The sequence below is a fragment of the Hylaeus anthracinus genome, unplaced genomic scaffold (genome assembly GCF_026225885.1).
Source record: "Hylaeus anthracinus isolate JK02 unplaced genomic scaffold, UHH_iyHylAnth1.0_haploid 5, whole genome shotgun sequence".
In the NCBI taxonomy this organism is placed as follows: Eukaryota; Metazoa; Arthropoda; class Insecta; order Hymenoptera; family Colletidae; genus Hylaeus; species Hylaeus anthracinus.
The window spans coordinates 4,957,679-4,983,013 of NW_026535322.1; the positions used below are offsets into that span (position 1 = coordinate 4,957,679).

Here is a 25,335-nt window from a genome sequence, read left to right on the forward strand (position 1 = left end):
ACATTTAATGAATTACTAAAACTGTTTAACACGATTTAAGATAATTTTAGATCAAAATAATCTTCTTGTATTTAATTAAAATAAATTTATGTAACAGACAGTTTTTCGACCATCAATGTACTTATCGTTGGATAAAAAAAGGCTCATGTTACTTATGCGACTAACGCAGTTTATTTAAAATTTATAAATCCAGGATTGATACGATTAAATACAAAGGACAGACACAATTTTATAAATATCTATTTGAAACATATTTTAATTCATAATTAAATAATTAAAATAATATTTAGTCGTTCATCATGTTGTCCTCAAAGATGTTACGTAACGCTATGTACACCATATCTCGAATATTGACTCACGAGAAAAAAACATCAGACTCATCTTAAGTTAGTCTTAATTAGTAAATTTACGTTTCGTTTTTTTTCTTTTGAATTGCGAAATTAACGTTTATCTTAAACATGTGTCACCGCGTTCAAGGATTCCTTTGTAAGCAAGCGACGAACATTTCAAGGTACGATTTCAGAGAGATGGCGAGCAAGAGTATCGTCATATATTATAATCGGTATCGTCATACTGGTCGTCATACCGGATAATTTCCTACTATGTACTGTACAATTCTTTCAACATAACGGAAGTTGTTTTAATTACATATTGCATAAAGCAACTTTCACTCGAAGAATGTAGAACGAAGGTTAAGGGGTCCGTCTCGTTCTAGAATTTGAAGTCCACGCGGCCAATTAATAATAATTTTCTTTGAATGAAAAGCTGGAAAAACTCAGGGTCGAAAAGCAAACAGGCAGATAGTGAAATGCAACGAATCAAACGATCGCGACCATTATCGCTCTGATTTCGGGTTACGCAACATCGATCTCGCGAATAGCGTGGGTCGCTAAGTGAATGATTAAACGTGCTGTTCCAGGTAATCTGTTCGGCAGAATAATTGCGAATGATTAGGTGTAGCCACGTGTCGAACCACCCACAATTAGTGGGGCGTTTATTACATGTAATAAGCGTAGGATTTGTAATTAATTTGAGACTATTCGTTGGCTCGATGTATCTCAGTCTCTTTATATTTATCGATTCTTGGTGCAATCTTTCACACAGGCGGCGATGACGTTGAAAAGTTATACAGGAAGTAACAGCTTTACTTAATAAACAGAAAACAAACAAATAACTGATACATGCGAACACGATAAGAAAAAGGAGGATTTCATATATCTCGACGTGATTACGTTAACTGGATTTGCGAACAAGAAATTTAAGCCATATACACACAAAACATTGGAGTGTTATCGATTCGTCATTGACTTGTGTTTACTGTTATTTTAGTATCGATTCGCTTTTCTGTCGATTAACGAATAACGATTAACGATTCGACTTTTCTTCCTAATTCTCCGAACTTTCACTCGGGATTCGATCGTAGTGATTTGCGTCTAGTTACGTAACAATTAGTGACGTGGTTGGTATCGAATAGATTGGAAATCATCATGTACCATCATATGTCGTCATATACCGTCATCACTCGTCATACACCGTCGTATTATATTAGGTCCTTCTTTCTCAGTCAAACACAAGTAGTACAGGATGTACCCGATCTTTGTATTTCGACTAAAACCACCCAAGATAACGATTAAACACGAAAAACGAAGTCTCGGCAGCATCTTTAGGAAAAGTTTTCGTGACGAAACACGTAATTGCGGCTCCCTCAGGTAAGGGGGGTGGGGGTGGGGGTGGGGGGGAAGGGGGGAAGGGGGTAACCGCGTTAAAGGACAAACCAGGGACGCCCCGTGTTCACCAGGAACGATTTTACCGGTTCCACGAGACAGATCGCGCACACCTATCGCTACCAAGCGTGCATCGCGAAACGTGGTGGGGGGGGATCGGAGAGCCTGTGCCGACCGCGTTCCCTCACCGGCGGCTCAGTCAGAGTCCACAGTCCTAACTCGGCCTCAGGCTAAGATAGATTGTATCTTTCGTCGGGGTACGATCTCCTGTCGCGAAAATTCGTGTCTCGCGCGCACGACGTCAGGTCTCACGTCGGCCCTGACCGACCACCTCGAACCGCGGACCGATATCGAACGGGCCATTCGAGGGCCGACGAAACCGACCGACCCGGCACACCGACTCCTTTCGTCCCGTGTCGCGTCGATGAACGTTCCACCGTGACGGTTTCCCTCGTCTCGTTTCAAGTGTCGGTGAACTTCAAGGATACGCTCCTGCTACCCAGGATACAATACCAACTGGAAGGAACGCAGGAGGTAAGGACACCCGGTGCCACCACTGTCTTCTTCGCGGGCAGCTGAATCCTTTTTAACTAAAGACGTCGATGACTTTGACTGAATGATTTGAAATCAGTTTAATTTTACAACTTCGGAGTTGCTATTTTATTTTTTTTTTTTTCTTTGAAACATCCTCGTTTTCGGAGACGACATTGCCCGCATCGCAGTGTTCAGGATGATCTCGCTCCATTAGCGAATCGACGCGAGATTTTGAGCACGAGTAAGACGTTTATTCATTATCGATCAATCGCGAATTAACGTATCAATAAAATGATGAAATTAGTTCTTCTTTAACAGAGGAACTACCAAGCCAGTTAATTCGATCTATGTGTCTGTAGATTCTATTTAAAATTACTCACTTATTAACTGTTTCTTTGCCTCGATTTTCTATCGACAAATTCATTTGCTTCTTCTTTCATATCGTTTAAAAAATATAATAGTACGTTCAATATCGTGCACGGTCCTTGGTAGTTTTAGTGTTAAGAATGTATATTCGCCTCAGAAATAAAAGTTCTTGAGGTCGTATACACCAGATATCCAACGTCAATTGTAAACAATTCTTGTTTTCGTGCGAGATTAAGCGTACATGGAATTAACAGGAACTTAAAGATTTATTTTCAATTTAACGTAATCCTTGGAAACGACTTTCTACGTTGCGACGTCGGGCGTCATTCTTATCTAGATAAAAGTTTCGAAAAACGAGAGATCAACAGATTATCTTTGTATAAACAACTTTTGATCCTATGTTTGTTCGATAAAAATTACGGTTTGAATTATGGAACAAAATTGTATTTCACATCGAAGGAGCAAGAAATAACCCACGTTAGTTTTTACTCGGTTGTTTTTCTTTTAATGATTCCATTTAGAATAATTAATGACAGGCGAAGGATCAATTAGAACCTAACATAATAAACAATTTTAATTGCCCAATCGAATAATTAGTTCGATTCATTGCTTCTTATTAACACTTTATCTACTAGGAGCCTATTTATAGATTTCTTTAAATTTCATTGTTCGTTAACTAATAACAACCATAATAAAATCCAGTCTTAATTATTAACTCTGTTCCACACCTAATACGATGCACAAAACCAAAGTTGTGCTATTTATAAATAAGCCAGCAGTTAAAGTGTTGAATAAGAAAATCGTTTCCATCTCTCATCGAAACGAATAATGGATTTCCTCTAACAGTATTTACGCTGGTTTAGCGTTGAAAACATGGCGTAATTTCAATACCGATCCAAATCAAGTTCCTCTCGTAATGCATACGTAACGACGATTCTTTATTTCACGGCTGACTGTACTTTCTTTGTAATGCAAATGGACCACGACCATTTCTACCTGTGGCCGGTGTAGACGAGTCCCCGATATCTATCGCGCCCGACTCATGACTTTGGTAAAACCGCTTTTCCGGTATTAGTGGCCGAGCCGAGTTTTCTAAAATTAGAACAGAAATGTTAGAAATCGAGTAACGCAACCTCGAGACAGTCAGGGTCGAGCAACAGGGTGCAGGTCGACTTTGTTTTCATGTCCGATAAACGTCGATAGAAGAACATCTCGTGTTCGATTTTCCTCCAAGAAGATAAATATTGCGGCGAATAATATGCGACGGCGTGTACGACGTTGTAAAAACTTTTAGAAGAAAATAGTCACTCTCTTAAATATATTAATCATGCTGTTTCTAAAATACTACATTCTAATTTAACGATGGTAAAAAATAGAGACTACCGATCACAGCTTGGAAGTATTCAATTCATTGTCGGGAGTGTCCATTTCTAACGTACTATTGAAACAATAGTGCACCTTTGAATGAACTTATCACTGTTATGCTAGAAACATGACTCACTAACTTCTCGGTTAAGTAAAGACTTTGTCCATTCGACTAAATTATGGCACCATCTTAACAATGCGGTTGTGTATTTATAGCGCGTTCAGCGTTTATTTTCAGCATCGTTCCCAACATAGTTGTTCGATAAACTTTACGTTGTACATATTTTTCATGACGTATTTATTTGCTTCACACCTAAGTATCGTGGTACGTTTCTCCTCTAATCTGGAGACAGTTTACACATTTCTAAATGAAGATATCTTTCTAAAAATCGACCTTCGATGAAACGAACACAGTCAGTTGATCATGGTCCGTGTATGACCTATAGAAAAATAGGTCGTTGTAGATTATAACAGGGTACACGGTGAATTTTGTTTCGGAGTCTAAATAAAATGTTTGCTCTTCGAAGATTAGAAAAGATAAGTTAGATTCATTGAAAATTGAACTTGTTTGACGTTGTGCAATCTGTATACTTCTTCTAATCCGTGTGTCATCTGCGTTACGAAATTCCACAGTGATAAATGTAACAGCTTCGCCATCAAAGGTGGAACGTTTCTCTAATCTTATCTGGAAGATGTTCGTTCGATAAACGCAGTATTAGCACAGCAAATTACGCGAGGTGTTCAGTTATTTTACAAAACAAATCACTGACCCTATTATAGAGGCTCGGCACGCCTGGCGATAATTTATGCTTGCGTCCACTCAATAAACTGCTTCAAGTGTTCGTACTATTCTTTTCGTTTCAGCAGCAGTAATAAATTAATACGCGCTTAATCGAGTGACGTGTAACGATATTCGAGTGACATTTAGCGATATTCGAGCGAGTACTCGAATATTCGAATAACGATATTGAATTACTGAAATATATTTAAGTAATGATATTCAAGTACTCAAACATTCGAACCTTACTCGAATTACACGAAATACTCAACATTAAATTTCTGAACCAGTTTCAACTCTCTTGTGAGTTACGAATTCATACTCCAAAGATAACGCTCACAAAAATCACTACGCAATCGTACACTTATCACATAATGATTCCTATTGTATCGTCTAATTCCAATTCGTCATTTTTCTCGTTAACCGTAAATACTAATTTCAAGGGTCTCGGAAAGTCGCCGCGTCATCGGTTTTCAATATTCCTTAGTAGCTGAAACAGTGGCAAAGGAAACTGTTACGATGATGTCAGGTTGACACACCTCCGTTACTCCCACAACAGCTTCATTCATTGCTCGGCTCCCTCTCGGAGGACTGGTCGACTATTTTTACCGGAATTTCCACGTGGAATAATCAACGCAACTTGTCTCGATACGTCTACTTGTCTTTCTACTTGTTTCGAGCGGATTATTCTTTATTGCCTCCTTTAGTACGGACTCGAGCCTCGACATTGATTCTGGATCGTGGAAACCGATTTTGATCAGACGACTTGGAAAGTATCTCCATCCACAGCGTCGGGATTTTATTGACGGGTTGGGACGAGTAAGGTTGATCGGATTGCCACGTATCTCGCGATTAGTCACGCGCACCGAGACGCTTCCCGTCTCACGCTTGGAAAACGAGTAATTTTGTAATCGTTATTATCGCGGCGCGATGTTAATCTAAGGAGAAACGTTTTTACCTGTAATCCGTGTGTCTAATTTCACGGAACGTGGGTTTCATGACACGACATTTCAGATTGGCTCGCGATATTGGGTCACTGCTTCGATAGGATTGAATTAGTTGTTTAGTCGATGGCACGTCAGAGATGCGCTGAGGCCAAGAAAGAGGGATTTAGGAGTCCCCGAGGAATGTTTTTTTTTTTTAATATAATCTGGAAAACTGCCATTCAATCTCGAATAGTGAAAGGTTTAATAATTCCACGGGGATTCAGGACGCCTGCGATGTAAGCTTTCGTCCAATCCTTCCGTGGCACTATCACTGCCCTAATGCGTTCTGATTACCATGAATCACTCGGAACGTCGTCCAACCTAGTGCCTTCGCTCCGTGGCAAGTCGCATCGGTTCTAAATGGCTTTATTGAGGGCGCGAATGTACCACCTCAAGGACAAACATTTTAAAACTCTTAATTTTCTCAAGTGAGAATGCAATGACATCGATTTTGCCACGGAGTGGGCCAGGATTACACGTTAGCCTTTAATAACGTTTCGTTGCGTAATGGTCCGTTCAAGCAGCGCGGAAGGTACCCTAAGATCATGCAGGTAGTCGCGTGTACCTAATTCTGAGTACGTCCATACATTAGTTTCTATTTTTGAAATTTATACTGGCGCGCGTCCGTTTATTACACTAGTGGAGAACAGTAAACTTTTCTTTCTAGCATCCATTTGCATTTACTGTCGTATCAACTGTTATTGATTATTAACGATCTGTCGATTTTCTTGGAGCATCTTTAGTTGTTTGAGGAGTAATTTGTTTGAATTGAGACTTTGGAATAATTTAATATTTAGATGTTTGACAAGTGTTTAGATTCTGGAGACGTACTTCGAACCTCTGATTGTTTGAATATTACTATTTCAGCACTACTGCTAGAGTGTCATTTTTAAGATGTTATTAAAATTTTCTAACGCACTGGAAAATGTAGTTTCTATTTGGTCATTGAAGCAATTTTATTCCAATAGTATTTTCTTTGATGTCTGTTCGATTTTAATGAATTTTATTGAAAAGAGCACATGTTCGTTTACCCATCCGGCCAGTTATGTATTCAATTAAGATAAACGGTTTTCGGTCGAGTGATATTCTCGATCGTCTAAAAAGTTCGATTCTCAATCGATTAATTGAAGGGATACTGATCGAGAGTAATTGCCAGCGCTTAAGCGTTGATTGATAGAAATCCGTGCAACAAATTTGCCAATTGGCTTATAACCGTTATTAAAGCCCGTGCCAGTACTGCCACCTTGACCATTAAATTGATTTTGTTTCAAGCGCCACTTATCCAGGCCACTTGATGCAAATTTCTCCGTAATAATAAATCAATTTTCATGGCTTTGAAACTCATTACAAAATTCTGAATTCAGCCAATGTAAACAAGCAGAATACCGTCACGTTTACGAGCTTCTATCATAGTAATTATTATAAATAGAGAAAAAATGTGTTCCTTCTTTTTTGTATAAAATTTAATAACCTGTCGCGGAAAGTAACTTTGCTATACTTCCTTGCCAGACTGGATCGCGGATACACCGTGCTTCGATCACCGTCGTACCTTTTCATCTCATATTTATATCCGAGAGAACCGGTATCCTCGCTGCAACAATAAACTCGTTAGCAAAATATTTTTTCAATCTCGAAAGTGGCAAGCAGAGTTAGGCCTGCGCGGCTTGTTAAAATTCACAGCGTTAAATTTCACACTCGTTACTTTCACTATAAAATCCCGACTTTACAATCATCGGGTTTCCCCGGCCGTCCCTTTTATGATCTCGATAAATCAATCCTGGAAACGATGGCTACTCGCTCGTTCAGCAATTTGCGTATCGTTGTAAACGCAGACGTGTAATGTCTTTTTTTCGTCTTCACGTCAGACGATATCCTGACGTCTGGTTACATTAGGCCCAAGCATAAATGGGTTTTTTCGCTCGCGGTTGGTAGGCTCTAGTAATGTATTCGCGCCGTCGTTGACGATTAAAAGCGTATCACGGTAATCGTACTTTTTCTTGTGTAATATTGGGCAATTAAGAAGTCACGCAACGCTCGTGGATCGATATTGGAAAAACATTCAGTAATTGTTGACGTTTTCATTTAAAAAAAGAAACACAACCGGTACTATCAGCGATTTTCAAACTGACGCGGACGTGGCTTTGAAAGAAAAATAAACGAAAAGTTTCTGAATGGAGGTATTGGGATTTTCTTTTATTCCAACCATCTGTTTAATCATTTTTATTTGCTGAGTCGAATAATATTAGAATATGCAAATATTCAAATATGAATCTAATTATGACTTCGTGTTAGTTCACGTTAGACTCTCGACTAATTCATCGTACGTACTCGACGTACAAATGACGCAAAGAATTCGTGTGATATGACGTTAAGAAAGCAGATAAAAGTCGCGTTATTTCTACCTTTAACGTTTACAACGTTATCACGCATCGCTAAACTTGCGATTAAACGAGCGCTAAACCTCGCACGAAGTTTGCAGTTACTTAGAAAAATGATTTAATATCGCGTCGATTGCACGCGGTTTTTCGTTATCGCGGCGCTTCTACTCTAAAAAATTCTGAATTACATCGATTAAAGTGATTGCGTTTCCTCTTTGGACTACTTGAAACGATACGAAGAACTTTATCGCGAGTAAAAGGCTACTGCGATTTCTTTCCGTTAAGTGTAATTTTTTAATAACGGCATCATCGCATTATTTTTACACGTTCCTTCGAGATAAACGAAACGAACGACGAATGGAAGAACTTGTTAACGTTGCGAGAGCAATACTGCAGAGATATATTTAATTTAAACTATCTGTGATTTTTGCCCATTCAAGTTTTCATAATTTATCGTAAATTTTGCAACGAATGCAAAATATTTTCCAGAAAATAAACACACCCGTTATTAATAAAATAAACCAATTACTAGTTTTCGTATCGTTTATCATTTTATACGAAATTCGCGCTGCTTGTTGAATTACATTAAGACGAGAGTCTTTGCCGAGCGTCACGACTATTGTGTTAGTAAAAATGTCTGACCTAAACGATACCCGCGCGGTGTTAAAAGGTCGTGGCAGAAATAACCATAGGAGCGAGAAAGAAACGCAAACGGAGGATCGCGGGAAGGAAACGCGCGATTCTGTTAATGCAACTCGTTGGATCCAGACGACTGAAATGGTAAAGGTGGGTACGATGACGTCGCGTGGTCGTAAACACCTGGAAACTTGTTATCACGACGATAGAAACGCGTCGAGCGTTGCATCGACAAACTGCGATTCGCGTTGAATATCGCGAATAAACTCGCCTATGCGGACAATTAATTTATATTCACAATATGGAACGTTGTTGTATCATTCGTCGTGTAATTAATTCGTACAGTAAGAGTTTATTCATGAAAGGAGAAAATTAAAACCGAAGTGATCTGCAGATCTACTTTGTACAAGAAACTGTATATCAGCAGAGTCAAAAGGGAGTGACATCATCGATGATTTCGGCTTGCAAGACATCCAATTTACTTCCCCCAATTATACTTCGCAGATTGCAATGATCAGCCTTGTCGATCGATGGGAGTATCATCTAAATTAACAGCCATCTGCGTTTAAAATCTGACGTGTACAATAGCCGCATTACTCCAAGGCCTATCATTTTACAAAAGCTCGTTAATGAATGGCAGTTACACCTCGGGACCCTTCCTTGTAAGGCAAGGTTTCTCGAATAAGCCTCACTGATGAGTTCATTAGCAACTTAAAGCGAGGCGCAATTTCGCGAGGGAACGAGGTGTCTCCAACATCTTTTTCGCTATAATTCTTCGATTTATACGCGCTCGATACTATAAATTCCGTTTAAGTCGCTGTTTTACGAAGCAGCCATTACTATTCGCTCACTCTTTCGACTCCCAGTCACTACGATTAATGGGCACTATTCGCCTTAACTACCTCTAAGACTTTGAAACACGTAAAGGTTCGTTAGTGATTTCATTTGTAAACATCACTGATGAATAGTCTTTATCATTCCTATTCGTCGCGTCAGTTGAAGGTTGTTCTTAGGAATCTTACAAAATATTTATTCTCTAGATTCTACACCTCCAAATTGGTCTTCCTGTACCAAGTCTCAAAATTCCATTATATATAAAATTGAAAAAAATTGATTCATTTATTTACTTTGCTATTATTCCAATGACCACTGGTATACTGACATGTTTACTCCGAGTTTCGACCAAAGAAACGCCAAGTAGATCGTGTTTCCTCAAAATTGACTGCGTTCGTGTCTCAATTACTCGTGTTCTCGAATTCATGGGTAATGAATACAGCGATCGGGCGTGCTGCTCTACCCCTTTATCGAAATCATCTTTCGGTGTTAATTACCTACCTCCGATTAAACATTTCCCGCAAAACCGCAGGTCTGCTTATCGGTTACGCCGCTCCGCGAGATGCAACGTGGAGCGAACACCTCAAATTACGCAGAAATATGGAGTCGATTAGCCGGGTTTGTTGCACGACTGAACCTCGGTTGATTCAGGAATCTCCTCAGACTCTGCGACGCACGTGTCATGCATCTGAACCTTCCGGAAGGGTCACGTGTCTTCAAAGAAAGCAGAGCGAAGCGCGAGTTAAGCAAAAAGCGACAGGAAGAGAAACACAAAGATAGGTTCGCAGATGGTTGAATTCTATTCGAATAATAGATAACGAATAAAACTAGCGTCACGATTCACAATTAATCGTGGCGTTTATCGACTCCATTCTTATTTTTTGAAAAAGTATAGATGCACTGATATAATTTATGCGATTAATTATGACTTTATTAGATTCTAAGTAGAGTCGGATACAAATCTGGAATGATCATACGCCTGCAAGTACCTCTTATTCAAGCACTTTGTTACGAAATTTGTTCAACAAATTAGTATTCTTCCTGTTCGTCGTACTATATGCGTATCATTCTTACGCGACTCAAGGCTCGAGAAGTTAAGTATAACGCTGCAACTTCACCTTACGAATGTTGCATACAATACGGTATCGAGTAAAGCGTGCATAAAAATAAAGATAATTGTACAGTTACGGTGCATACGGAAAGTCCAACTGCATGTTATTAACGCAACCTCGTTATTTAATATGACTTGGAAGTTGCAGCGTTTCGAGATTAGCGGGAAAATTTGATAAAATAATAATCTTTTCATACAGTCTGTTGTAATTGTATTTCACACGTAATAACTAAACAGCAAGGAGGCATTGATTAAAATAATCAATTACATTGTAGCCGCGTGATTGGGTTTAATGGATCCATTTGTCAGGCTGAGGGTTAACTTGTACGTGGTCCTGTCTGAAGTATCTGTATGATACACACTTATTACGCGCGTTTATGTTCCTTGGGAACTTTGGAATTTTTAATCGGGAAATTTTATATTAAGCGGTCCATAGACGGTCAATATTATTGCGCGAAAAATTGAATCGTATGGAGACGATATCGATGGTTTGCATTTTCTCATTCTATATCGTTCCGCGAAGAATTCAACCGGAATTTTTGAAGTGAACAAAAAAAAAAAAAAAAAAAGAACAAACGGTGGAAACCAGTTTCATCTCCGTTGAAAGGAACGATTAAAACGCAGATTTCTACTGATTAGAAAGTCCCACTGTCGGGTCACATCGGGGCTCACGAATATTCATGGTGGACGCTCGCATCAGCGGAGACGCGATAAAAGGGGACAATCGCGTTTTACTTTTCATACGGCCGGGACGGCAAGAGTAGAAAAGGACGGTTGTTCTGATTGCGAGCAGCGAGGCATTAGCAATGCTGATACGCTCTGAAGAGGACAGAAATGGCCCCTGACCTCCGCGTATTTATTTAATCCCCCTTCTGCCAAACGATAGAGCTCGCGCGTCGTCTCCATCTTGTTCTTACATGTGTTCCGCGCGTTTCTCCAAGCGGTTAACGTAGTTTCGTTAAGCACAGTTTCCACAAGCAAAGGTTAATGGCGTCCAGGGACATATCTAAGGGTACAGGAGAGGGGACATCATTCTACCGATCCCAAGGAGTAACAAAGTCTTGACTAAATGTTCTTAGCGTTCAGTTTACATTGCATTTTATTTACGTTTTTGAGTAGCTATAAATTCATGAACGATTCTTACTGGCGCCAGTAAAATATCATCAGTAAAGTATCGTCAGTTAAATCGATACACTTTAAGATGGAGTGATTACTGGCGCCAGTCGACCGATATATCGCATTTGGAAATCCAGCTTTACTTTTGCGGTCTGCGAAACCGACGTGGACAACGAAAACGATCGTTGTTGCGGACAGCCCCGGGTCGACACGGTGAAATCCCGACGTAATGTCGCCACACGGTGTGTTACGCAACCAGAGAGTCGAACGATGGGTCGAAATGCGCAGAACACCTTGATTTCCACGCGGAGGGCCGGAAATCACTGTGTAATCGTCCACCTTCCACGAGCGTTTTCAATGACAAGTGAAAACGTTTAAAAAAGTGTCACGTTACGGTGACCATGTCGAAAATTAATAAGTACAATTTCAGTAATAGGAATCAGCTAATACTTAACAATAAGTGGCTAATTTTAATGCGGTGGATAATCATTCTCTGACCCCTTCGGACTTTGTACCATTTGTACGTCTATTAATAGACGTACTAGAGGAACTACGAAGAGAGAACAATTTAGGAATTTCACATCGAACTTGAATTGTCGTAGGTATTTTGTTTAACTGTTTGAATTGCATTACAATTAAATCATCTACGATTTCGAGAAAGGTTCAGGGATAAAGCATCATCCAACCTCGAACAGGAAGTACCGTAGCTACGAAAACTCGTCGAAATCATAAGATGCCTGAGCAAACTGTGTCATTTAAATACTCATTCTTTTATTTACATTCTCGATGAGTCCTGCGTCATTAAACCGTAGAATTAACGATCGCCATTCTGACACACCGTTATTGAAATTCTTGAAACATTCTAACACGAACTTGTTCTATTAAATAGAAATTTTCTGGGATAACCGTGCGCTATACTTGTTCAATCTTAAATCGTGTAAAATCGTGGATCATTTTTTGGATGCACAGACACTCGTTGTGCGAGGAACTATATTCGTACCATAATTCCACGAAAGATTGCATTAGATAAGATAAGATAGAGCTTACATACCACTTGACAAATCACTTTTACGTACACTGAACGTCTTCTTCCATTGAAAAACTCGTACCATATTCACCCATGCGATTTGTTTTTGATGGATCATCAGTACACTTAGATGTCTTCATTGAAATATATTTAATTTCATTACATGTCTTTATAAATATTTAATATATAAATAATATTATGTATATACACAATTATAATAATCACTTAATCATAATTTAATAAACAACTAATCGTTATCCATACCTATACTTCATCTATCTAAAATCTAATTGAATAAGTGATTTGTAACATCAGAATGATGTGTCTGAATGCTTGTTTGTCGAAAGAAATTGGTCGACCAATCCCAGGGCTAGTTGATCATCACGTGTCGTAAAATCTACATACGTGCGCGTTCTATTATGTCGCAGGCGAACTGCTTACAGAACTGACGTCTAAGCACGATAGTTGTTTCTTTCATACGAGAAAACAAAGGGTGAAGGTTGACTGGTTGATTGAACGTAATCGCGCAATAATCTTAAAATCGTGTTGTCGCCAGGAGGATATCAGGCTTTGTTTCCAGGATATTTCGCTGGTAGCTTGAGACACGGACGTCACATGCTAACCTTGGGTCGGTTACGAAGAGTTTACTGACCCATATTGTTTGCTTAAGTGGTATTACAGATCATTGCTACCGTTTCGCGAAGGACACTCGCGATTTGCATGCTCCAAATGCAATTTTAATGTCACGTTCAGTTCGCACGCGTTGCGAGACACTTTAGAAATCGATTTTCTCATTTTTCAGAGTAAATTAGAAACTTCCACTCAATCTTCATCATTTTTCATCAAGATTCATCAATACTCGCCAGTGTCTATTAATCTTCTACTATCGTCACCAATCCTAATCAGTTTTCGCCGAAATTCACCAGTCATTGTTCATATTAATAATTCTTCATTATACTTCGCCAATATTTATCAGTACTCATCAGTCTTTATTAATCTTCATGTGCCTTCACCAATCTTCACGAATCATCATCAATCGTCAGCAACCATATACCATACGTTTCCCCAACCACATACCACATCATTAAGATTAAAACCTATCTTAACTACCACATTTATCTAACTGTACAAGAAGATAAGAAACTATTAACGTAACCACAGTATTTGATTATCTGTCCATAAATCAACCGAAACGAGGCTACGGAAATATTAAAAACCCGCTTACGTAACAAGGTTTTTCTCATCGATATACAACGTTTCGCGGGCAAACAACAAAGAATTACCATCCTCGGACAGCGTTTCAAATCAATCATCCGCCGTACGATTTCTCATCGCTCATTTCGTCCAGGGAATTCTTCTCGCGAGAAACGCATCCTCGGCCATACAAACGCATACAAACGATCGCCGCGTCCCGCTCGACGCGTCAGCGTGTTTCGATTCTCTTCGGTTCGATCGTCGATCCGTTCCCGTTCGTACCGTTAATCGAAAGAGGCGATTCATAACTAGAAAGGCTCGTTAGGAAAGCGAGTACGCCTCGTTATTCGCGATTATTTCGAGTTGATTGACCTGTCCCGACGTATCCAGCGAGCCTGATTTCTGGTGCGTTACGGTTTGCTAATCGTTTCGCACGACCGGCTGCCATTGATACCGCGATACCTGTGTGGTTAAGACACTCTCCCTGTGTGGCCTCTGGCTCTCTCTTTCTCTCTCTCCCTTCTCTCTCTTTCACTCTCTTTTTCCCCGGCTCGACACACTCGGGCCCGCATTCCCTGACGCTGCTTTCTTTTTCCTCGGTTCCGCTTCTACCCTTTCCGCTCTTTTCATTTTTATTTTCGTTTCCTCGTCTTCCTTTGGTTTCGTTCGTCTCTCAGCGTCGTCTGCCATAGTCCTCGGGACGTGTCCTCCAGCTTCTGCTACGGGGTTCCTGTAAATGGTTATCCGCGGCGCAAGCTCGCAGTCAGGTTGCTCACACGCGTAATAATTACACGTGCTCGCATCCCCGGTCGAACGAGGCCCTATTGTCCTGAATAAGTTGGCGTTGCGAGGTGTTCGCGGGGTTTTATGGCGAAGAATGATTCACGAAGTGGGAGGAAAAGTGCAGAGCGGTCGGGGGTGTTTCGACACCGTGGGTGGAGAGATCGATCGATCGATAATGTCGAGGAAAAGGAACGGGAAGGTGTTAAAAGAGTATTCTCGGTTTGGAGATTTGAATAAATTAGTCTTTTTCATCATTTTGTTGCACTTTGAAGTTCATTTTCATGATTTTTTTTCAGCTGAAGTACTTGACATATCTGGTAAATAATGACGTATGATTGAAGTAAACTATAACATAGTTTTGAAAGAAATAATTTTAATTATAGTACATGTGGACCTATCTAGCTTTTGGACACTAAATGTATGTACATATGTTTAACTCTGTTATATGTGTATTATAATCTATTTCCATGTATTATACTTTTTACTCGCGTCATATTTTCTTTTTATTTATTTGTTCATAATCCGTTCCGTACTTATAACTCGAAATGAAACAATTGTGCAAAAGCAAATTAACGTTTTGCACAGTCTCCGCAAACCGTGTACTTATTCGTTAAATGAACAATGCTCTTCGATGTTACGTTATCATTATCGAACGATGAATCATTGGATTGACCCAAATTCTGGTTATTTAAAATAAAGATATTGCACAATCTCGCGAAACGAGATTGCACGGTACATCACCTCGAATCATTCAAGAAAGAAATCTAACCGAAACTTGGAAGATGAAAAAATCGAAGGGTTCGCTCAAGAACTGTCTGACAGATCTTTCAAGTGTCCAGCTACTCTTCAAAGTTTCTGTCACTTTTCAAGAAGCCCCATCTGTCTAACTTTTTCATCTTTCAACATTTCGGTTGAGCTTCTTGGACACTTGAACCGAGAGCTAACTTTGGATTTATGAAATAGTGGTTTCAAACAAGATTCGTACAGTGGCTCTTTTATGATAATAAGAAACAGTGTTCAGCGGTTAGGTCATTCATAAGTATCCTTGAATTTTAATCAAATTCCGAGGTCCGAGAACCGGAGGAGCTTCGAAGATGAAAGTCGACGCGTACGAATGGGAGACGAACGCGATCGACTGGCCAGCATGAAAGGATAAGAATGCAGGCACCTGGGCGCACAAAGATCTTTTTCATTCCGGCGTGGCTGCAGGCGGGAAGATTTCAGAGATACTTTCGACTTCCTCGTACTGAAAGGTACACGACCTCCTGAAACGACTTCTGGAATCGGCCGGCTCTGCTCGAAGCACGTGGTTAACTGGACCACGAGGCCGCGACGGTACCGTTAAGCACGCAGTCGGCAAAAAGCCGAACCATGACCAAAGCGGGTGTGTATGCTCGTTGTTGGCTTCTTTACAGCTTCGAATTTCCTGCTCAGGCATCGCCCCGGCTATTGTCGGGACCTGGCGACGTATTGTGTCATTCGGGATGGATTGACCTTGGATCCCATGATTTCCCCCTGTCGCGCTTTTTACCACCGAAGGCGGACGAAACGATTTATCGCCTCGCCGAGAGACGAATGGTGGCGTTTAGTGGCCTTTAGTGGCTTTCTTGGGGGAGCTGTTTCATATTTGGTCATGTAACGTACGGTTGCTCGCTTTTTTAGTAAAAATCGACGAGTTCTTTCTTCGAATGTTACGTTAAAAATATGTAAGATGCACAATTTGTTGTAGTAAAGCATTGTTTGTATTACAAAAGGTGAATGACAACAATGAAAAATATATTACAGAAGGTAAACCGTTGACAGATCACATAAACAACCTGTATCGTCAAATATTCTAGGAAATGTTCGATTAACACGATATCTCGGCTGCCACACCTTCGAGCAAACAAACAACCTAATCCGAGACAGAGAGACCTACAGAAACTTTAGATTATGAAAGATCGCCCTTACGCGCCTCTTATGCCGACAGATTGCGCAACGATAATAAGTATCCGCGACGGGACGCTAATGAATTATAAATATAAAACGCGCGGAGGCCAATTATGTCTTCCGGTCTTCAATTAACATTTAGACGCAACGATGTATGATACGTTTAGGTAACGATCACGGAACGATAGGCAACAGGTTTGCTTGCCATGTCGAATCTTATTGTCGTAATTCCGCGTAATCACCGGACCGAACTGGGTTGCACAGTTATTAAAGAAAAAGGGGTGCATTTTTACCGCGGATAATGGCGGCAGGTGTTTTTTGGATGTAAGGACACGGCGCTCTTTGAACTCGAGGTGAACCAGCGGATGGACGCGTATTAGCGGCAAGTTGATAAATACGAAAGGACATAGCTGGACAGGAATCGAGGGAAACCTAGCGTGCGTTCAACAATCATAATCATCGCGTAATGACTTTTCGCGGACGTGCGCTAGGTGGCTATTTTCACTTGCATGGTTTTCATGGCGTGAGTCATGCTAATGGCCCTGTGTGCACATTGCGAGCTGTTTTCCAACGTCTCCCTTTCGCAATCGAAGCATTTCCTTCGAGGATGTCGCGTGATGCAATGAACGTCGGTTCAGGATGCATTTGTATAAATAGAATAAATGATCGTTGTTCGATAGGGGGACAGTCCTTTTTTTGTTATTAACCTGTTGTCGTACGTTCGATTTCTTGACTATTCTTGTTATATCAAATTAACGTAAGATATGAAAGGAAATTAAGTAAATATTCTTGTACGTTGCACTGCTAGAGCATTAATAAAATTAATTTTGTCTTGTTTTGCAGATGCTCCCGAAAGCACGGCGCTGCTGAAGCCACGTCTGGTCAAACAAGTCGTAAGTATCTCGTTACAAATATTTGTACAGATAATCCTCCTACGAAGTACATCTAAGGACTTCTCACAATTTTATTTGAATTGCATAGGCTCTATTTAGCATTTTACAATCAATTACATTTTTTAATTGCGGAAAAATTATGTGAAATGATAGGAATGGGAAGGTGTCAGAGTCTCTAAATGGACAGATTATCAGGTGTTCTTTTCTCAGCGTCAAAGAATCGTGTATTGTCTAGTAAAATCTCTCCGAACTCATTGGCCATGACCTGACGCCACCCACGCGACCGAACAAGACACTCGAAGACTGCTTTGCGCAGTACGTAACTACTTAAGTCCTATTAGCTGTTGCGTCTGTTTGCAAATTAGGCGCAGAAGTTGTCAGAAGTGTCCGACGCTGTGTACGCATGTGTCTGCACGCGTGATTTGGACATTCGATCCGATGGAATTACGCGACAGCCAAGCGTACAGATTTCAATCACACAATTTATGGCAAATTTGTCTTTTAGCCGCACGTCACGCACAGTGTTTACCTATGGGGTAGAGTGCTTCGTTCATATAAAGGCTTCAATGTTAAAATGCTTCGATGCAAGTATGCTTAACTGCTAATCAGTGACCTTTCCGTTCTAGGGTTAATTGCGACTATAATTGCGAATATTAACATAAAGTATTCGGAATTAATATATTGAAATTGCTTGGGTAATAAAAAGTCTTAACAGTTATGTTCGAGGTATAGAATGTGACCTCTAGTGGAATAATGCACATAACTTGAACATTTCTTTTCATTAATACGTTATTAACTTCTTTTCACGTTAATATTATTTTCTTTTATTAATACTTATCTCGCTCATCAAAGTTCAACGACTATTCGAAAATCTTCTTCGCGCGCCACTTTGAATCCACCACGTACATATTTCCATTGAAAGCCACTGCTACAAACTGACAAATATATTTCTCGCGTGCGTACACAATTTCCTCGAATAAAGTTTACATCCTAACCGCAAATACTTGACGAACGATACGCCGGAATGCGAACTGTTCACTGAACACGCACATCTGCCATCCGAGACGTTTCCTAGTATTTTCCATCGGCTGGAATGATCCCACGAGACACTGCGTACATAAAAATTGTCACAAACGTGAGAACACGCGATGGTTCATTTGCTACATTGTACGTCTCGCGTGTAATGAGAATGTAATTCCTACATGCTAATTTGCAACGTTAGATGCGAATTGCGTCACCAGCTCACGGCGTTGCGGTGTTAAGAGGAGATCTGGATCAGCTTCGGTCCGTACTTTGCAGAGCTATAGTAATTATTATTCATTTTGCCGCGACGCGTTTGCATGCGTACCGAAATCCATCTCGACTGGTGTGCCATTAAATTTCGAGTTTCTCAAAGTTCATACCAAGCCAAAATTTCCCAATTTTCCCACTATTAAGAGGGCACAACATCGTAAAGTTTTTTTTTTTTACAATTCGATTTCATTTTGTTACGTTTCTGGAAGAATGTACTTTTCAAGAATATTCTTTGAAATTTGAGAAAGAAATTTCAAAACGATTGGCAGCTTTCTGAGAAAACTGTTGATGTTGTGTCTCCGTTGATACTCGAAGCATTAAGAAAGTACAGACAGAAAGAATCAATCCCTTTTCACCTCGAGAGTAACAGACACCTTTAGGGTGCGCATGATGCGTGACAGCCACGGCAGCGATCGACGCGATTACCAGTGATCAGGGGAGTTCAATGCTCGGGCATTCCCGTGAAAGATACGACGACGTTTCCTTCTTTTATCTGGTGACCGCGGTATATAGAAATTACCAATGACGTCACGCGTAAAGTCCGGACCGGTGGAAGGTATGCAAAATAATGCAAATAACGCGCCGAAAGTAGACGGCCTGCCTCGAGTCTATCTATGTTTAGAACGAACGTGATGGCGGTTGAAAGTGGCATTTAAAGACACGTAAAAGAGTCACCGCTTCAGCGTCGTTATATTTTCCTCTTTCACCGACGTGCTCGCGGCCTCGAATTCCTCGAGGATGGTTCGTTAGTTTCGGAGCAGACGGGGATTTTCTTTTGCTTTCGTTTCCATCGAAGTTGGCTGTGAGTCACACCTGGTGGGTTCGCTTTTTCGTGTCAACAACTCGCCGCCTTCCGATTAGAACTGAAACACACTGGTCCATTTCGTGCGGAATGTTAATCCTCTACAGGCGCGCGAAAAAGTATCCGACCGTCCTGTATGCATTGCATAGTTTGTATATTAGGAAACCACGAGTCTGGAGCTAACTGTTTCGATTCATTTTTCGTACAAATTCTCGTTTATTTAGTTTAAATATCACCGTTGTGCAAGTAATGACACTCCATTTTAAGTAAGAGTAACTAACAGTACAATTAGATACTATTGGTTCTTATCGCTACTGCCATATTGAAAATCGTTAAGCCAGAGATAGTATCGATACTCTAGCGATTGTTAAGATAACCACGTATCATATATGAGCCTTGCAATCGTACGAATCGTGATATTTCTAGAATATCGAAGCAATAGGAAGCAGAGTCATGGACTAGAATATTTCGTGCTGCTAATTATTCCATAGTCTACAAAAATTGAATTAACTATATCCAAGTTGAATTCTCTGCACCGTGTAAGTTGCTTAAAATTCAGACCTCTACGCCTTTTAGAGTCTCCAGTAAAAAACTGACTGAATTTTCTCAAAGATCCTCTTCGTAGCCCCCAGAAACATACACGGCCACGATTTAATTCCAGTTCGCTTGCCATTTCGCAGGTAAATCAGATCAAAAGATGCAGACAGCGCAGTTTCTGCCATCGTTGCTCCTGATCGTCCTGAGCTGCTCAGGATTAGCTAACGGGCTCTGCCACCTGGAGAACGGTACCGTAGCTCGTTGCCAAGAGTTGAACGATGTCAAGTCCATCGATATCCAAGTCGATCTCCTCGACACATTGGAGGCCCGCGTGTTGGAGTCCGTTCTCCGACCAGGTCTGCTCGAGAACCTGACCAGCCTTCGACACCTGGACCTCTCTGGAGGAAGCCTGAAACGAATAGAGCCTGGAAGCTTCCAACATCTGGACAACCTCAGAAGCTTGAGTCTCGCCGAGAATCGCATCGGACGCTTGGAATTCAACTCCACGGACGGCCTGAAACACTTGCACAGTCTGAACCTGCGGAAGAATAATTTTCATCAGCTACCCTCCGGCTTGGACCAATTAAAAGCTCTCAAGCACTTGGATATTCACGGGAACCCCCTGCAATGTAACTGCGCGACCCTTCGCGCGAGGGACTCGCTCATCGATAGAGGCGTGAAAATCTCAAAGAAGATTCTGTGCTTTGGTCCGAGCACCATGAAAGGGACATCTCTATTCAAACCAAACGCCACGGTCATCTGCAACTTCGAGGAGCAGGATCACGAGATGATGAGGGACCAGAGTTACGATGAACCTGCGGATGTTGGGTCCGGAGACGGTTCGGATAAGCCGGACGAGGAGGAAGAAGAAGATGGCTGGCATTCTTTCAAGTCCATGTCGGAGTCCAGCGAAGCTCCGGAAGAGCCTCCAGCCGAGACACCGTTCCCTGAACCCGACGAACCCTCGACCTCTACCTCAACCACCACTGAATCCACGTCCTTAGCATCGATCACCAGTGAAGCCTCGCAGGAGGTCACGATCTGTTCGCCCCAGGACTCGACTTGCCTAGAAAAGCCAAGCGAAAAGGACGAGGATATCGTATTCGACACCGACGAGAAGACGCCATCGAGGACGAAGTCGTTCACGGACGCTCTGTTCCAGCCAGACGAGGGTTCTGGGGACGAGGACGAAGCCTCTGGCGAGGGTTCTGGGACAGGCGCGATCTCCACTGATTGGAAGAAGACCGATGCAGACGACGGGAACACTGAGAAGGAAGAAGAAGAAGAAGAAGAGGGGACATTCTTCGGCATGCTGCAGACGCTGCGAAACGTCTTCTGGAGCACCACGGAGGCCATAGAGACCAAGAAGGACCTGGACCTCGCGGAGGAGCAGTTTATCGACGCGTCGGCGACCAAAGAGGCCGATGAGAAGATTATAGTCCCAACAAAGATTGGTTTGGACGAAGCGATTCCAGAAAGCAGCACCGAGAAAGTTGACCCTGGTGTCGACCTTATGACCGGCGAGCTGGACGACATGTCCAAGTCGGGAGACGTCAAGGTGAAAGACGAGGACTTGAACGAAGAAATGGCCGAAGTATCGCCTGCCAAACAATCGAAGAAAGGAATGGGATCCTACGTTGTCCTGGCTGCTCTGCTAGGTATCTTAGCTACCCTCATAGTGTTCGCAGCCTATAAAGGCGACTTTTGCAAGAAGAAGAGGAAACGCGGGGACGTGGAGAACGGTACCGAGATGAAGGACATGCAGAAAGCGCTTCTGGACACGGGGAATGCCCCGCAACCGAAGATAGCTTCCAATGGAACCGTCGAAAGTTTCCCTCTGGTCGAGGACGCGATCGATCACGAGAGTCGGGCGAGACCCAACAACCTGAACGTGGCGCCCAAGTCCCTGAACGGCAGCACGGACTGCATAGACCCGGTGAAACCACCCAGGAAGATCAACGACATATCTGGACTGGATGTGGAGTTGTTGCAAACCGAATCCGCTAGAGGTAGTCCCGAGGACCAACCAGTTGACCAGAGTGCTCAGTCTTCGGCGGGAAACGGACCGCCGTTGAGTCCAGGTGCTCAGAGAGTGAAGATCACCATGCAGGAGAATCCAGACAGCGTGCCCAAAACGCCCATACTCATCACGAGAACGATGGCTGGCGAGAATCTAGTCAAGACGCCATGAAGAAGTTGATTTGTTCGGATGGTTGGACGAAAGACAACGATATTATTTGGATTCACCCGTGAGCAACGGGGTAAAGTAACCTGAGCGACATAAATGAGATATCAGCATGATGTGTATATGAGTGTGTGTGTGTTTCGATTGGACGGATCGTAGTGTCGCCAGTGTTCCTCGGATCAATTATAAATGACCAAGTGAGACGTAGATTTAACCTCGAGTTTGTATTTTGAACACGAAATAGAACTGCCTTTAGTGGAATGATGAACGAGAGTTCGCTCATGTTAGTTGAGAACATTAAGGAGAGGAGAGGAGAGCGATTCCGTGAAACGAGATTGTTTGTACATATTTCCAGATTTATATTGTAATATGTTACATAATATATTAAATACTACGCGTATATACAGGACGTTGGACAGCAGGTGTCTGAAACTTCGAGGGTTGAATCCTCGTGTTGAAATGGAAAGAAAATGAAGAGGTCAAAATTTCACCTGTACCTGTTGTCGAACACTCTGTATATACAGGGTGTGCTAAAGTTGATGACCAAACTTTAGGTAAAAACATATATGGTATTCGTTAATGGAAGCAAGAAAGTGTTAGTACAGTCTTTGAGTCCCAAGGACGAATTTTATTTTATCTCAGTGGATAGATCTAATATTTATTTTATTTAAATACGTAGATACCAAATTTCAAAATTAAATTAAAAATTTTTAATTAAATTCCACGTTTACTAACGCTTTTTTAGTGATTTTTACGAGTATCATATTGCACCCAAAATTTGGACCATCAATTTCCAGCTCAGCCTGTATAAACTTCCGTTATTTGTACAAGATTTATGGATGAAAAATATTTGATACATTTTATATATGTGTATACAATATTAGCACACTAGTCAGTTTCCTTAAGGATCTTCCTTCTCGTGCAGGCTTGAATGACATTCAAGTGCGTCATGTTCCATTAGAATCCTCTGAACACGAAATGCATCGTTAATTAATATAATTTGAATACAAGTTTAACAATGCTGTAATGATAGAAGCACGCGTAATTAACGTTACGTTCGGTTGTCTTTAATGTTTCAGTGTTGACAGATCGTTAGAATTTTAAATGCCGTGCAGCTCTGATAAATAAATGAACGTTTAATTATCTCGCGCTGCATAAACGAGCGAATATTTGCCTTGACTAATGAGTCGGAGTTACGGCCACTATTTTCTCTATCGATTTCTGAAACGGAGACGTTGTCTTTTTCATCAATTTTATTTCGATCAGAAAACATACCAAGAAATAGAAATATACGACGAATAACGATTTTATTCGTGAATAACAAATAACGATTTCGCCGAGATCGTCTACATTAATCTGTAACGTTATTCGAATAAGAACTTTCGCGAATAACGGCCAACTCTGTGGCGAAGGCAAAAAGGAAAAAAGGAATTTGACTTTTGTTAGCGGAGCCCATCACTTAGTAACTAGATGAAAAGTTAATTTATACAAAGTTTCTACCGTATGAATTCACAATGAGCATTCCAAAATCAATCGTATCATCCTACTTCCCATTGCGCTGCGAACCTTTCGTGAAGGTGACGTAATCACTAATTGCATTCGTAACAAATTAAATAAATAAAAATTCTGGCAATTAGAGTATCAAGGATTTAAGTTTGTCAAATATAAAATTGGCAATATTTGAGTCCATAGTGATCGTGTGTAAAAATACCTGTACAAAAAATGTATAGCAACAGATATTCTTAAATAACGAATAATGTGCTTATCGAAATATATATTAACAATTTTGACGTCGTTTATTGTTGAAGGATTTGTTGCTAAACAGTCAACGAAATTATTCGTTATTTATTGGTTATTCACGCGAGAAACGTAAAAGTTTTTGCGATAAGTATGCTAAATCAGAACAGATTCTTTATAAGAAAAACCTTCTAAAAAAGACGTGCACGTTTTTGTGCACCGATTATTACATAATAGATTGTTCATTAAAGGCGCAGAAACTTTGTACGATCATTTCGTTTAATCAGCATTGAAAAAAAGTTATCCGTACCGATATCGCGATTATCATTGGAACGTTCGAGGGGGCGATTATTAATCTTTTATGATACCGTCGACACGTCATCTTTATTGCCGTCATTTAATTTGTTCCCTAGATAAATTGATCGTGCAACATTTACAGAGCAAACACTGCTACGAATAAATACTATCGCGGAGGCGCAGTCAACGTAATCGTACGAATAATATTTTTCAAGTGTTTATAATTTCAACCTTGAATGCGAAATAAAATATTAATATTTACCCGACGAACCTTTACCTCGAAGGCCATCCACCTATCAAGGTATTATTACTAAATTAAACTGACACCTTAATAATTTTTAATAAATATATACATAAAACCGGTTTTACGGTTTTTGTAAATATTGGAGAATGTTATTAGGAACAATGATACTGTGGGTGTCTAGTGTTTGCTTGATGATGTTGATCGTTACTTAAGAGGTTAATATGTTTGTAGTTACAGCATGTTAACGGTCTATCAACATTTTATCAAGTTTATGTATTAAAGCAATCAGGGTAAACGATATGCTGATACGATCGAATAGTTGCTCGCTGTGTATAAAGTCGACGTTAATCGGTTCCAGGTAAGCGTGAAATTACTGTAATTTTATAGTTATACGATTTCCTTCTTACAGTGATTTAATTCTGTTTAAAATATCCTATCAGGAATTACAAGATACCACAATCAAGTTATTTCCATTTTTCTTTACAAGAAGAATTAGGGATACAAAAGATTTTCCGAAAGAGATTTAGGATTTTGTGTTTTAATAAAGGATTTTGTGGTATGGAATACATTTATTTATTTTAAATGA

General features: G+C 40.7%; 1 protein-coding gene across 1 annotated transcript; it reads left to right on the forward strand.

Annotated features, from left to right (window-relative positions):
• The first annotated feature begins 1,917 nt into the window (after positions 1-1,917).
• Positions 1,918-24,771, forward strand: LOC128895530 (protein windpipe). The gene is made up of 3 exons (XM_054158207.1): positions 1,918-2,258; positions 17,605-17,654; positions 20,430-24,771. The coding sequence occupies exon 3, from the start codon at positions 20,447-20,449 to the stop codon at positions 22,475-22,477; it is 2,031 nt and encodes a 676-aa protein (XP_054014182.1). The 5' UTR covers positions 1,918-2,258; positions 17,605-17,654; positions 20,430-20,446; the 3' UTR covers positions 22,478-24,771.
• Positions 24,772-25,335: the final 564 nt, after the last annotated feature.